General features: G+C 36.5%; 1 protein-coding gene across 1 annotated transcript in view; it reads left to right on the top strand.

Moving 5' to 3' along the window:
* Nucleotides 1-15,503, top strand: part of STAM (signal transducing adaptor molecule (SH3 domain and ITAM motif) 1) — a 28,926-nt gene extending 13,423 nt beyond the window's left edge. Inside the window, exons 3-14 of the mRNA XM_008939645.1 lie at nt 765-840; nt 925-1,020; nt 1,566-1,712; nt 2,303-2,393; nt 3,935-4,127; nt 4,448-4,542; nt 5,822-5,910; nt 7,587-7,674; nt 10,296-10,350; nt 10,667-10,820; nt 13,718-13,893; nt 15,024-15,503. Coding sequence (XP_008937893.1) covers nt 765-840; nt 925-1,020; nt 1,566-1,712; nt 2,303-2,393; nt 3,935-4,127; nt 4,448-4,542; nt 5,822-5,910; nt 7,587-7,674; nt 10,296-10,350; nt 10,667-10,820; nt 13,718-13,893; nt 15,024-15,273 — 1,510 coding nt within the window. The 3' untranslated portion in view covers nt 15,274-15,503. The remainder of the gene's footprint in view (nt 1-764; nt 841-924; nt 1,021-1,565; nt 1,713-2,302; nt 2,394-3,934; nt 4,128-4,447; nt 4,543-5,821; nt 5,911-7,586; nt 7,675-10,295; nt 10,351-10,666; nt 10,821-13,717; nt 13,894-15,023) is intronic.
* The last annotated feature ends 509 nt before the right edge of the window (nt 15,504-16,012 follow it).

Genomic DNA, 16,012 nt, shown 5'->3' with positions numbered 1-16,012 from the left:
CTACCTAACATCTTTCAGTGTTATCTTTTCAGGGCTATTCAACAGATAATGCTTTGTATGCCCATGATAATTCCTACCTTAACCTTACTCAGCCTTCCACCACCTTTAAAGACAGAACAAAGTAACAAAGTCAAACAGATTTTTATATGCTAAATTGTCTGAAACTCCCATTCAAATTCTTCCTTAAATATCTCTTTCAAATTATTCCTATCACAACATAGGTAAGACTTGAAGTTTGTATTTAATTGTTTACAAACTTTGTTGTAGAATATAACAATTTTTTAGCACTTGTTGGTTTGTTGCCTATCTTCTTTATAAATATTATTCTGTAGATTAAATGAGACTCTGAGGAACGTAGTGGTGGTAATTAAAGAAGTAGCAAAAGGGTGTTTGTAATCAGTGTGCAAGCAAGTGTTCTTACACATGTATGTGAAATGCAGAGGAATAGGTGCATGGACTACAGAGAATTACAGTTCTCTTACTGTAAGGGATTTTATGTGTTTCTGGAGCATTTACAGTTGATTCTCTGTAAGTACAAAAGGTAACGACTTACTGAGTGGTTTGGATAAGAAGGCTAGCAATCCTACAGATAGAAATGGCTACAAGTGTTAATGGTGTTTGGGTTTTATTTTTTAATGTTGCACTTAAGCTACTAAATAATTTGCTGATGAAATTTGGGAGAGCTTGCTGTCTGTTAGTGTTGTCATGCAGTAGGAAATAGTCATTCTGCTACTTTTTTTTTTAATCTGTCTTGTGTTTTTTAGGCCCAAGGACTGTCTCCGTTCTATTATGAAGAGAGTGAACCATAAAGATCCCCATGTTGCTATGCAAGCATTAACAGTAGGTTTCTTTTAATCTAGTGCTTTTGTTTCCTGGAAAGTTTTTTTTCAACATAACTTTGAGTTTTAATCTTTCTTTCTTTAGCTTCTAGGAGCATGTGTATCAAACTGTGGTAAAATCTTCCATTTAGAAGTCTGTTCAAGAGATTTTGCCAGTGAAGTAAGCAATGTGTTGAACAAGGTAACGTATTGCATTGATTTATATAATTCACACAAAAGAGAAATCAGGCAGAATTGGGATAATCTGAAAGCATAATAGATTCTACTTCTGGAAGACTGGAAATTTGGTGGTGGAGGGAAGGATACAAGACTACCGGCAGAGTAAGAGAGAAAGAGAGCTCTGAGGAAGAACTTCCTGAATGGCATTTCATACCTTACCTATTCTGTTTAGAGGAGGTGGGATGTGGTATGATAATTTATAAATATACTAATTCATTTTCACATGAACAGCAGTGAAACACTAAACACAGAAGTAGTGAAATGGAGGTAATACAAGGCTTTTATATAATTGTGTTACTTTATTTTAGGCCTAGTACATATTGTACTAGTACAAACACAATGCTTGTATACTATAGTCCCTTTCTAATAAATGTATCCCTTGGCAATTCACATGACTTCAAAATAGTGTCTACGTAGTTTATACTGTCAGTAACATGAGATTGTTTGAAATTAAGGAATTAAGGATGGATTCCTATGTCATTTAACTAGTTTTTACTGTTCTTGAAGGGTCATCCAAAAGTTTGTGAAAAGCTGAAAGCTCTTATGGTGGAATGGACTGATGAATTCAAGAATGACCCACAGCTTAGTTTAATATCTGCTATGATAAAAAATCTTAAGGAACAAGGAGTTACTTTCCCAGCTATTGGTTCACAGGTATATTAAATTTTGTGACTGTTTGTAGTTGATAGGTACAGCTTTGTAAGGGAAGGTCTGGTAAAATCATGGCTCTGGTCTGTAATTTAGGTTAAGCAGAGAAGGGTTCTGGGAGAGTGATTCAGTTAGAATAGAGGAGGCAAGGCATGCTGTGTGTTTGCGCTGTGGTGTTTGGTGGTTGGTTAAAATGAGTTTGTTGTACCTAAAAAGTATGTAAACTAATGGTCGACTAACAGCATAAAAAAGGGCGGGTTTTTGGTAAATAAAGTTCCATCTTTGCACCTGCCTGGGGACTCCGTGCTGCTCCGTGCCGCCCACACTGACACGACTGTTCTTGATGAGTATCACGATTTTTTTTTAATCCTTGGCTCTGTATTTTACAGTTTGTAGTCTTGAATTTTTATAATGTGTATGGCAAACAAAAGGGAATCTCTATTGTCTTAGTGAACCATTCCTTTGAGGGGTGAAGTGCTCTGGTTTAATTTAAATTTTTATGTTGCAAATGAATGCAAATTAAAAGGGTGAACTTAATGCATTGTCAGTTTTGCTTTTTTTTTTACTTCATTTTTACATCTTTCAATATTGGCTAGGCTGCTGAACAGGCAAAAGCAAGTCCAGCTCTAGTTGCCAAAGATCCTGGAACAGTAGCTAACAAAAAGGAAGAGGAGGATTTAGCTAAAGGTGAGTCCATTTACTTGCTGACCTGTTGTATATCATGGTAAATATAAAATAAAGCAGGAATAAATGTTTTGCTTCCTTCCTCTGTGTGACTAGTATATGGACTGTATTTATGATTTCTGATCCATTCTTTTTGTACACTTATGGGAGGGTTAAAAATTAAAACTATTCTCTGGGTAACAAATAAAAATTCCTGATTTTTTTTTTTTTTCCCCCCCCCCCTTGCCAAATTGAAAAAACACATTAAAAAAGTCTGCAAATATCTCACATTAAGGATGTGCTCCACTATGGCAACGTTTCATACAAGTTCTGCACTGGGATCTTGCCCCTTTGTGGGCCAAGTGAGGCGCATTAATTTGCAATTTAAACATTTCATAAAAGGATAGAATAAGGGTCATGGTATAAATTGTATGCAAAGTAGTTTGGGTGTGCTACTTTAAACTTCTGTTCCTTTGAGTAGTGCTTCTGTAGTTTAAGGCTTTGATTGCTGTAAGCTTAAGTGATTTGAATGTCTCACTGCAGTTCGAGTAAACAAAACTGGGGTGTTTTGTTTTGATTTACAGTTGTACTGAAGTATTTTTAAAGGTCAGTTTCTTCAACAGTTGATCCACCAAAGCCCTCTTTAAAGGGGTCTGCGTCTCAAAGATTCATGTTCTGCATGGGTCCTCTAATGTTGGTTTTCTTCTTTTGTGTGTCCCCCTGTGTCCCTTCTTAAGCACGATCACTTTTTTCCTATGAACTTGGAGGAGTTTAATATGAGTGAAACTTTTCTGCTCAGTCAAGTTTAATTTGAACTGACCAAGAAATGTAAAATTATTCAAGGAATAAATAGAATGAAAAGTATTGGACAAAATTTTGTGTGTCTAGGCAAAAATCTTTTTCTTATGAATTAATGAGGCACATTCTTACTGTGAGGGTGACTGAGCACTGGCACAGGTTACCCAGGCAGTTTGTGGAGTCTCCATCCATGGAGATATTCAAAAGCTGTCTAGACATAGGCCTGGGCAGCCAGCTCTAGGTGACCCTGCTTGAGCAGGGTTTCAACACGATGATCTTCAGAGGTGTCTTCCACCCTCAGCCAGTCTGTGTGACACTCTCATTCTGTGAATCCGGGCTAAAGACTCCTGATGCACTAGATCAACAGCGTGTAGCTAAACAGCTGTATCTTTTTAAAGTTTCAAGTGATCTGGAAAAGTCCAACATCATGTATATGCTAGTAAGAATGTAAATACTTCAGTTCAAGGTAATAACCAATAATGTAATGATAAAAAAAGGATGACTTCACAGAGGTATCCCGTTTGTGCTTAAGCGCTTTTCATTCATCCTGTCCATGTTGAAAGCCTCACGAAATTTAAGGGCAGAATTGTGCTCTCTAGTTTTAAAACATCTTTTTGCCTTTCACCGTTATTTCTAAGTGAAAGGCAGAAATTTATCGTGATGCAGCAGAAATGGAGTTATACTAAAAGTTTTCACAGAGTTAAATTTTCACATCATTCAACCCATTTTTATAAGGAATTTTCATGTGGTTAACTCTTCTTTTGTAGCTATTGAACTGTCACTGAAAGAACAAAGGCAGCAGCAAACAACACTTACCAGTTTGTATCCAAGCACCTCAAGCCTTTTGACAAATAACAAACATGAGGGACGAAAGGTTCGTGCCATCTATGATTTTGAGGCTGCTGAGGACAATGAATTAACTTTTAAAGCTGGAGAGCTTATAACTATCCTGGATGACAGGTAATTTATATGCCTACTGGAAATGTATTAGACTGTAAAAACTGGTGGGGAATAGTCATATCTTCTATGTAGAAGCATACATTGGAATACAGTTGCAATAAAATATATTTACATATTAAATACTTTAGTTATCTCCTAGAGTTTTTTTACATAGAAATGTAATTGCATGAAGATTCTTCTATAAAGTTTTCTGCGTATATGCAAACTATACTTACGTACAAGTCATATAAATGCCTTGTACAGTGCAATTTTTAGGAAAATTCCATGTGAGTATGGGTTTTTAAATGTATATGGTTACTAATGATTTTTTTTATCTTCAGTGATCCAAACTGGTGGAAAGGTGAAACTCATCAGGGCATAGGATTGTTTCCATCTAATTTTGTAACAGCTGATCTTTCTGCTGAGCCTGAAATGAGTAAGTAACATTACATTTATGTATATATGTTAAGCCTTACCATAGTCCAAGGGATATTTCTGTAATTATTTACTTTCACTATTTCCTTTCCTTTATGTTAGAGTTCAGTTGTAAGTTAATGTGATACTCAAAGTAAAATGGAGTAGCAGTTGCTGTGCTCTCACAGACAACAGTCCTATCTTTGTGTCAGGCAAAGGTTACCCAGGTTGGCATCTGGTGAAAAATATGGTGCTCTCTGCTGCTGGCTTTGTTGGTAGGTTCCTTGAGACTCATTTAACAACTCCATTGACACCTAGATAAACACAGGCAACAGCAGGTTTTTTTCCAAATTGCCTTTTGGCCTAGTTGCAATGGTACATACCTAATCAAGGGAAAAGTGAAGGCCCCTGGGCACATCAGAGTTGGAGACAGATTACCACTGTTCAAACTATTCAAGAGACCTTAACACTGTAGGTGTGTATGTACTCATAACATAACGAGGGGTTTTTCCTGCATACTGGTTATCTTCTTGTATCTATTTATATCACTCTAACCTACTCTAAACATTTAATACAAATATGTAATGTTAGACAAGATTTAAGATTCTAGAAGTGATTTCTGTAAATCTGACGGATGTGCAAGATTAATCTCCTGTGATCCAGTATCTCCCCTGATATCAACATGAGTGAGCCCAAGATGTGAGCAGGTCAGCAAAATTAAGTACTGTAGGAGTCATAGGTTCTATGTTAACACTAACTGATAAAAGTGGTATGATGAGTAGTACTTGGCAGCTTTTTTATTGTGGCCTCCACTATAGAGGAGTGAGATGCTTTTGCAGGTACTATTTGATGAAGAAAGAATAGCAAAATTTATTCTGTACCTTGCTATTGAGAAAGGAAGGCTCCAGTTTGTCATAGATGGTTTTACTAGTTCTTTCTTAAATCTGACTTATTAGCACTATTTCTTCTAATCACTCTCCTTTAGTCTGTTTTCCCGATGACTTATTAATAAGTATGTTATATGCAGGGAGACTCTGATAAAGACATTTACCTTCTAAAACATTTCTATTGACCTTTTCTGAACCGATGCCATTTTTTAATGCAGTTTACAGATTTGTTTAAGAAAATTGTTTAAGTCTATGGAGATGGTTTTGGCCTTCAAATGTCAACAAAATAATGTTTTTAAATTTTCACAGTAGGTGTTTCAAATGTCAAGAATTTAAGCAGCATGCTAGCTGCCTAACATCTATCTCATTGTTTTGTATTTTAATTTTATAAAATAAAATCTGTTTACCTTTCAGTGAAAGCTGAGAAGAAAACAGTACAGTTCAGTGATGAAGTTCAAGTAGAGACAATAGAACCTGAGCCTGAACCAGTTTATATTGATGAAGTAAGTATGATAAAAGTACTGATTTTCCAGTGGTGGTACATTTAAATAGGTGATGTTTAACACTTACATCCTGTACTTCAAAAACAATTTGAAATATCAGAACATAATCAAAAGAGAATGAGAAGGGCAAGTTGATTTAATGAAAAAAAAAAAACTCCAGCCCAAAACTGCTATATTTTAATTTGTTTGTGTCTTGAAGTTCTTAGGAATTTCTGAAACTGAATTTGGAAAATGCACTCCATTTAGGGCTCTACCCCAGGACTGTTCACCTCCAAACTAGAAGCTTACTATAGAATGATACATTTGCTTTCAGGTTTTGTTTTAAGTACTTCAGGATACCTCAGAGACAGCCATCCTGAATGCTGTCTTAAATTTATTTCCAGTATAACCATTGTTATCTTCAACTGTTCTGAAAGATCTCTTTCCTTCTCTGAAAACTGAGCTTTTTGTTGCTCTGTAAGTAATATTTAGTGAGATTTGCACAGTCTTACTGCATTGATTCCTCAAGGTTCCCAGGAACTCTCAGCCCAGGATGTTTTTCTCTCTCCTTCCCAGGGGGCTTAGAATTGTTCTCTTTAGAATTTTTCCCTTTCTTATTACCTTCCTGTTTTTACCCAGCTAGAGTTCTGTCATTTTTTGAAATAAAAAAATCAATTACTGCCTTCCTCAAGTTCTGTTTAGTTCCTACCTCAAATACTCTTCCTCCCAAGAGATGCCAGTTTGTAATCTGGTGAAATGGCTTGTCTCAGGCCTTCCTTGAGATGCCTTTCAGCTTTCGTCTTCTGTCATTCCATCTTGGTTTACGTTTTAGTGTCTCGTTTTGTTTTTAAAATAGCCATAGTATAATTTTTAAGGAAGTAGTTAATTTGGCTTCTTCCTGCCTTTCCTGGGGTTAAGGAGGAAACCCCCTGGTTTTTAGTTTCCATTTTGATGTGTTTTATATAACTCTAGCTTGTTAAAGGCTATTTATTTGATAGCACTCAACTAAAAAGTGATTTTTAATCGTTTATATAATGTTTGGTTAAGCAATGTAGTTCAAGACACAGTTTTCAAAGAGTTTATGCCTGTTAATTTTCTACCCTTTGGTATTTTTATAAATGGATTGCACTTAAACTGGTTAATCCCTGTATTATTCTGAAGTCAACCATACAACCCCTCCAAACATGATCTTTAAAAAAAACCCCTTTCCTATATATTAGTAATGACATTGCTCATGTACTGAAAAGCCTCATACACTAGGAAATGCAGCAAAGTTTTACAGTAAACTTATTTGTAGGTACACCTTTTTTTTTCCAAGTACTGTCTCAATGTATTCTGTCAAAACATTTCCACCAATCCCACTAGATGGTGGTGTTGCATGTGTGATAACTGGAATGGAAAAACAGAAACTGCTCAGAAAATACTGTTTTGAAGGACTCTTACGAATATAAGGGTGTTCTGTACCTTCCACTTGTTACCACTAGTAATTTTTATTGCTTAGCTTTTCCTTATTCAAGCATCTTCATTCCTGTAAAGTAGCATGTATGATTTGTGTTTTCTTAAAGTTAGTCTGGAAGATTTCCAAGTCCCAGGAGATCCAAATGGCTGGTATAAATAGCTGCTTTCATTTACTACCCTGAAAGTGTTAATTCTTCCCCCACCCCGAATGTGCCCTACTTACACAATCTGTGTTCCAGGATAAAATGGACCAACTCTTGCAGATGTTACAAAGTGCAGATCCATCTGATGACCAGCCAGACCTCCCAGAACTGCTTCATCTTGAGGGTAGGAAAATCTCATGGGCTTTTGTGTTATTGTTTTCCTCTCTAGTAATTACCTATATCAAAACAAATTGAAACTAAGCTGAAACTGCTTTAGCTTCATTTGCACACCACAAGCATGCATGAGAAAAGTGCTTGAGCCATAATGATCTTCTCATTTCTTGTTTCTCAGATCTAAGAGACCAAATTGCATAATTTTAGCTTAAAACATGTCTGTTCGTCTATATATTCTATATTCTTTTATTTTTCAAGACCCGGGAATACTCACTTCATTAAGATTTTTTTCCCCTCCTTCCTTTGTAGAGTAGCACAGCATGACTTGCAAAAGCAATGTAAGGAAGATTCCATGAGAGGAAGCAGAAATACTGCTGAGGCTTAGAACAGACCTGTGGGTATCCCACATGCTTTTCACTTCCATGCATATTTCTATAGGACTTCAATACTAAACAAATACCTCATGGACTACCAGAAATTAGAGTAGTCCTTTAGACTCAAATTATTTAGACTACCTTTTCAAAGAGGCATTATAGACCGTTCGACCTGGATTGACAGATGCAACAAAATTTTTGGAAGTGAACTTTGGAGAAGGAAGTAAAGAAGCTTACCAATTATGAGACAAAGTGTTGGCTTAAATTGACAATTCAGATAGGACCAGGCTTTGCTAAGAAAATGACAGATTCCAGATCTGTCTAGAAGTTAAGCAGGAAAAAGTGCATCAACTTGTAAGCTTTTTGGATATCTCCCATCTTTCCACACCCATCTAGTTCATCATACCTGTAAATTAATCCTGTTTTAGGAACTGTTCATTGGTGACAAACCTGCATGTATTCTAGTTTTAGTAAAGCTAAAGGGGTGTAAAAAGAAACATGGATGTTTTATTCTTTCAAGTACCAAATATACCTATAGAGGCTGTTAGGTCTAAGAAGCAGTTTGCCTATATATCTGGTACAGGACAGAAATCAAAGGTGTGCTTGTCAGCCAATCTCCAGATGTGGCTTACATTAGGATCTCCTTTCAGAATGCATTGTGAGATCATTAGAACAGTGCTGAATTTTATATTAAACAATGGAACAGCTCCTAGACTATGAAAGCTGTTCTGTAGTCAGATGATTGCACCCCAGCTACACCTACAACAGTGCTTGCCAAACATATGGCTGTGTATACTTCTGCAATGCCATATTCAAGACTATACTTGCTCTACACTCAGGTAGGCCTTGGGTACCTACTATTTTGGGTATAGGTTCTGGGAATTTTGTTATAAATGTGTATAGAATCTTGGGTTCCTACCAGTGGTGGACCAGTGGGGATCAGTGTTTGAGAAAAGAAACAATTACTTTTCTTCTGCCATCCACGTGTCCAGTCATAAATATCTTTACATTGGAGAGCTCATCCCAGCACTTTCAGGAACCCAGGGTTTGTGGTTGGCAGCAATGTAGTCATGTTAGTGTACAGACATCCAGGTAATCCTTGTGATGCCTTGTACCATGCTTTGTGTTCTACATAAAAACAGGCAGAACTTACACCAGGTTTTATGTGTTTTCCCAGCATTTCTGCCAGGGTGTTACTGATTCCATGTACACAGAAGCAGGTGGGTGCCTTTCATACAACTCTTTCACCTGGAGTTGCCTTCAAGGAACACATTAGTGGTGCCCTTTCACCTGTCATGGTCCTGAGGCTTCCAGGACCTTCTGCATCTGTAATTTGGGAAAACTAGGAGTGAAGGCAGTGTTGCAGAGCTGCTTAGAATGCATTTAAATCATCTTACATGCATTAATATTTTCTTCTTATCTCTGAGTTTCAATGTTGAGTGGCTCTTGAGCTTAAACACATCTCTTAATTAGTAAAAAGTTCATTGCTTGGATAAGTGAGCAAATTTTGCATTGTAGAGTGGGATCTATACTGTAATATCCCCTTTCAGCCTTCTTGTCCATTTATTTTACACTGGACAAACTGTGCCCCTCTTAGTTAACTGTGGTTTGCTTGGCAGTTACCTAAACTGCATGTCCTTGTGCTGAAAATTGGCCAGGGGTGCATTTTTATTTATTTTAATGCTTTTCCAGTTTACCTCTGCTGTTTTTGTGTTGGTTTTAGCATGTGTTAGTGGTTTAAAAAAGATGCCTTCCCCTAGTTAGGATTCTAGTGAGATAGCAACATGCTCTTAGTGTCTTTGACATGTGGATCATTTGAATTGTTGCAACCTGTTTTCCCCTTTGTTGTTCTCATAAGGAGCCTTTTGGTAGTAAAGTTAGTTGAGCACAGGATCTGGGTTGCTGTGGCAAACCCCTTCTTCTGAGACCACCTTTCACATTTATCTGTTTTAAATGCAAAATAGTTTCACTTTACGTTCTCTGGGTGTTAAATACATTTTGTTTCGCTGTATTTTTACTTTCTTTCTAAAATGTGTTTTTAAAACTACCACTACTGAAAACTTCAGCTGGAGCTCATTCTTGAATTGTTTATGACATTACCTCTGTTACTGTAACTTATTTGGTAACAATGATTTAAAGAAAAATTTTGGACTAATTTCTACAGATTTCTGTCTGATAATTTTTTTTGAGCTCTTCCTGACTTTGCAGTGTGGAAATCTTTGTTATTCTGATATATTTTAATGTATTTCTGTTCTAGCAATGTGCCACCAGATGGGACCTCTCATAGATGAAAAGTTGGAAGATATCGACAGGTAAAAGAAGTCATGTTTTGTCTCAAAATAAGATTCACTCTTAGAAATACCAATGCTGTAGCTTAATTATATCTATTTCTGTGGATACTGGCAAAGAATTTATTAGTAGCTCCTCCTCTGGGAGCAGGTCCAAAGGGTTTTGTCGCTAGCCACATAATATTTTATAGTACTGTACTGTTGGACATTCTGGCACTTGTCAGACATCACAGGCAGTAAGAATACGTTGCTTATCACACCTCATGAAAGCTCCCTGTATTGTCTGTTCCGTACTGAAGTTATTTAAATTGTAGAATAAACTGTAAAATGTATTTTCTAGGAAACATTCGGAACTTTCAGAGCTCAATGTTAAAGCAATGGAGGCTCTTTCATTGTATAACAAATTGATGAATGAAGACCCCATGTATTCCATGTATGCAAAACTGCAAAACCAACAGTATTATATGCAGTCATCTGGTGTTTCTGGCTCTCAGGTATGTATGTAACCTTTAATAGCCACTGATGCTATCAAGTACATCCTGACCTGCGGTTGATTTCTTATAAATTATTAACAAAAGCAGTTTTTCACACAAGCTAAATTTTTAACAAAAATCGCTCATATATTTTTCTACGGCGTACTTCTCTACAGTACTAAAATAAAGAAATATTTAAAGATAAATACTGATAGATGAAGTGTGGTGGCACATGCTGATTGCAAGTAATAATTTGTTTCCTATTTCTGCCTTTCTGTTCCTACTCTTCTCACCTCAAGCTGGAAACCTCTTTTTATTATCTTTATTGTCTTAATTCTATGTTAAAGTCATCTTATTCCCTCAGAGATAATCTCAAATGAAAGAGCAACATTGTGTTTAAAAAAAAAATAAAAATTGTTTGTTTTTACCTGCAAGCTTGGATAGTTCTTTTCTGTTCAGTTCTTTTTGATCAAGGAAAAAGCTCATGCTGTGCTTTGAGCTGCACATAAAACTAAAAACTAAAGCTTCCAGGGCTTTCCATAGTGGGTCAAAGAAAGTAACGAACCAAAGTAGTGGCCTTCCTGTTTAAGGTTATGGCTTCCCCACTTCAAAATCAGTCTCTTCTTCTAGCTTCTTTCTTTAAAATATCAGTAGAGACCATTTACCATTTAAATAACTGAAGTTAAATTTATAATTCTTTCATGGTAGCATTTCCATGTAATTTACTGTTATCTCTGAGTAGGTCTTATGGCTTATTAATATACTGTGGTATTTTTAAAAGGTCTTTTAAACATATAAATGTCTAATTCTATAGCCTAATGGAGACTTGGTATATTAATTTCCTGTTTATAGGAATACACAACATTTCAAGCTGTTTTTTCAATAATCTACTTTCTTTTTGAGTGAGTACAAAAAAAATCCCAACCAACTTATTAATACCCATCCAGTATTACATAAATATTTACGTACATTTTATTCTTTTAGCTTCTTACAAATGTGTACTTCCTTTCAGTGTCTTTTAAAGAAAAGGATGTATGTTTTTGTAGTGTCATTATGAGGAACATTGCCTTCACATGATAAGCAATCATGCCATGATGGTATCACACAACTTTAATGTTTTATAAATCAGCACGTTTCTGAAGATGCTTAAAGGGGAAAAACTGGATTTTATGGTGAAGGTGATAGTTCTGAAAAGTTAGGAGGTCTTGTGGCTTTGTTACCTTCTAAAATTCTTTTGCAATTATTTTCTGATGATACAAAACTGGGAGGAGTGGCTGACACACCAGAAGGCTGTGGTGCCATTCAGTGAGACCTGGACAGGCTGCTGAGTTGGGCAGAGGGGAACCTGATGAAGCTCAACAAGGGCAAGTGTGGGGTCCTGCACCTGGGGAGGAGCAACCCCGTGCACCAGTACAGGTTAGGGGTTAACCTTCTGGAAAGCTATCTGTGGAGAAGGACCTGGGAGTCCTGGTGAATGACAAGTTAACCATGAGCCAGCAGCATGCCCTTGTAGCCAAGAAGGCCAAAGCTGTCCTGGGGTACGTTAAGAAGAGTGTGGCCAGAAGGTTGATGAAGGTTCTACTCCCCTTCTCCTCTGCCCTAGCGAGGTCACATCTGGAATGTTGTGTCCAGGCCCAGGCTCCCCAGTTCAAGGGAGACAAGAAACCGTTGGGGAGAGTCCAGCAGAGGGCTACAAAGATGATAAGAGGACTGGAGCATCTCTCTTACAAGGAAAGGCTGAGCAACCTGGGTCTGTTTAGCCTGGAGAAAAGAAGCTGAGAGGGGATCTTATCAATGCTTATGAATATATAAAGGATGGGTGTCAGGAGGATGGGGCCAGTCTCTTTTCAGTGGTGCCCAATCACAGGGCATCTGGCACAAACTGGAACATAGAAAGTTCTATCTTGATGTAAGGAGAACCTTTGCTGCGAAAGTGGCGGCACCCTGGCAGAGGCTGCCCAGAGAGGCTGTGGGGTCTCCTTCTCTGGAGATACTCGGAGGCCGCCTGGATGGGAGCCTGCTCTTGGTCAACCTGCTTTAACAGGAGGATTGGATTAGATGATCCTCAGAGGTCCCTTCCAACCCCCACCGTTCTGTGATCCTGTGATATCAATAAGCCTTCTCTGAATATATCATGTGAGATTAATGGATTTTAAGATAAAAGAGCTGTGGATCATAAACTTCCAATTCTGCATGAGACCCGAGAATATTTTCTAGTAATTTGTTTTAAGCTGAATAATTGTATTTGAACTATTTCAAAGTTCAAATGATTGAACAAAAGCATATGGTTTACAAGTTTAATCTTGTTTTAGAATATAGTTGATGCATATACTAGTAACCTTTTCCTTTAGTTAGTTGTAAAACATGACCTTATTTTCAACTGTAATTTGAAGACCTCTTTTTCCCCTCTGCCTCACTGAAAAAAATTTTACAGTGGCAGTCGCAACAGTTACGTGAAACAATGGGTTAACTAATGACAAAAAAATAATACATTGTTTGTTTTCCATATTAACGATCCTACATAACAAAAGTTATCTGGGCATCAGAAAATATTCTGTATCAGAAAATAAATGCTTTGGACTGCTATTTGTTACATGTTTTCATAGAATCATTAGGGTTAATTTAAATCTTTTGATATTTTTCATTCAAAAGTAGAAACTCTTGATTGGCATGAGTGATAGTCATTAAAATAAAACTTAGAATACAACTTTTCCCACAAGCTATTTGACCTTTTTGGTAGTGGAACCTGATGTTAGAAATCTAGTGTCCTCTGAAAATCTGGTGATTTTTTCGTACTGCAGCACTGTTGCTTTCTATTGAAATGTGTAATTAAAGGTTTGAGAGGCTGTCTTTAAGTTTTACAATCAGATGTTAAATACCCAATTTCATTTTTAATATTCCTTTATTTAACTTCCTAGGTGTATCCAGGGCAACCTCAAAGCAATGCCTATTTGGTGGCAGGGAGTGCACAGATGGGCCATATTCAAGGTTATACTCTTCCTCCTGAGCAGCTCTCTTCTCTCAGCCAAGGCACAGTTACTCCATCTGCCAGCTCAGTACTGCCTGGTCAGCCTGCACAGACATCCTACACGAAGTAATTGCAAATATTTTACTATTCAAGTTTAAATAAATTTAAATATTATCTTTAAAACAGATAATATTTAAAGAAGATTTTTTTTTCTTAGAGAAGTCTAGTTTTAAACACAACTTAAAGACTAAAGTGCTATTTTTTCCAGTTTTCTTTTTATTGGTGGTGTGTATTTGGTGAAAATCCTTGACAAACTTCAAACTTTTCTGCTTTTTTTATGATATTATCTGGGTTTTAATTTATACATAAGGAATATGTAATTTTTATATATATCTGTATTACATAAAAGAAAAATTAGAGAAAATTATATAGACATGACTGATTATTTTTCCTTTTTTTTAAAGGTAAGTTTTGGTATACCTTTACTGATGAAGCTAATGTTCTGCTCTGGCTGACTTTGCATAATTTCTGAGAATGTATATTGTATTGTTGTTCTTCTCAAATATCTCACTGTGGAAACATGGGGAGAATTCTGTTCATTTTCAAAAAGAAGTGAATGGGTTATGAATACCTGCAAAAGCTTACACAGTTTCCCCATATAAAGGAGGTACAAGTGAGTTTCTATTTTGGGTAGATGCCCAAGGAAGCTAAGCTTGGGCCAAGCTACCTGTACTGTGAAGAAGTTTTGAGCTGACTTTGGGAAAAGATTAGGGTTAGTTTTGCATGTTTTACTGTCTGTATGAAGTAATTTTATTTTATAAAGTTGAGAGAGAGATTCATCATCAAAGTATTTTTTTAGTCTCTGTCCCCCAGACTTATCTATTTGGGGTGCTAAGACATATAGTCATAAAGCAAGTTTCTGCCTTGTTGTGCTATTTAAAACACTTGGTTGTGGTTTTCTTTTTTTTTTTTTTCCATGAGCAGAATGGAAGATAGGTGGGATTCCATGCTGCACATTAAAATAAAACAATGTATATAGACTGAGTCTAATTTAAATGCATGGGAGGTATGTTAGGTGTGTTTAAATCCAAGGAGTGTTTGAGTTTTAATTGGAATGTTCATTGGTTACAGTTTTAAACTCTGCAAAGTGTCCGGAGTTAGGAGATTTTTTTGTGTATATATAGAACAGCCAAAGAAGCAATGTGGTTTTGACATTCTATTGGTAAATTGTTAATTCAGCTTTTTTTTTTTTTTAGTGCAATGGTTGGCTCTGTTGCTGGAAATACTTACTCTAACCAGGCTCCAGTGTATAGTCCACCACCTGCTACTGTTGATATTGCTGCTTACCAGAGTGCTGGAACTAATGTGTCCCAGGTGGCAAACTATAACTTAGCATCCACACCTCTGCCACAGGCAGCAGGCAGTCAACAAGCACCTCCCCAACAATCACAGCCTCCACCACCTCAACAACCACAGCATAGCTACTCACAGAAGGCTCTGCTATAGGATCCAGGACTTCAGATTCCTAATTTTCTTTAACCTCTGCTAAAGGCAGTTGGCAATTCTATGAGTTTCTTCTGTTAATCTCTTAAAACTTTGTTTATCATCAGCTTAATAAGAATTTATCTTGGTGAACCAGTTCAATTTGCACTGACTTTTTAGGGTTTTTTTTTTTTCTTAATTTTGCAGAGGAATGGATATATTTAGGACATTTAATTCCTTTTAAAATGCCTAAAAATTGGTACAAAATTATTTATGTCATTTAAAATTGGCTAGTCTGTGAAAACTCAACACTTACAAACTGTTGTGGCATATATGTGATGTACATATAGTGTGTGATTGCAGTAGTGGCCATTTCGTATAGCTGTGGTGATCACGTGAATATATTTAACGCAATGTTTAAAAATAATTTACTATTTTATGTTAATCATGAACTGACAGCCATGTTTCATAGCTTTGTCTAGTTTTATGACAGGTGTGATGTCTTTTTCCAGTGTGGGCAAAGCAGTAATTCTGCATATCACGGTTACACTTACAAGCTAAGTTCTGTGTATGAATTTACAAACTTGCCTAAGTTCCATTACTTCTTGAACTGAACACGAGTGTATCTTGACTATTAGATGGCTTATCTACCAAAGTAAACTAGTTAACTAGTAAGTGATTTGGGGGGATAACAGCAAATTATGATTCTGCTTCAGATATGATTAATAACGTAAAAGTACTGTTCAGAGGCTGCTAAACATAT

Source organism: Merops nubicus, unplaced genomic scaffold (genome assembly GCF_000691845.1).
Source record: "Merops nubicus isolate BGI_N331 unplaced genomic scaffold, ASM69184v1 scaffold19044, whole genome shotgun sequence".
NCBI classification, from domain to species: Eukaryota; Metazoa; Chordata; class Aves; order Coraciiformes; family Meropidae; genus Merops; species Merops nubicus.
The sequence above is the reverse complement of the archived record's forward strand: the minus strand, read 5'-3'. Positions and strand labels throughout refer to the sequence as shown.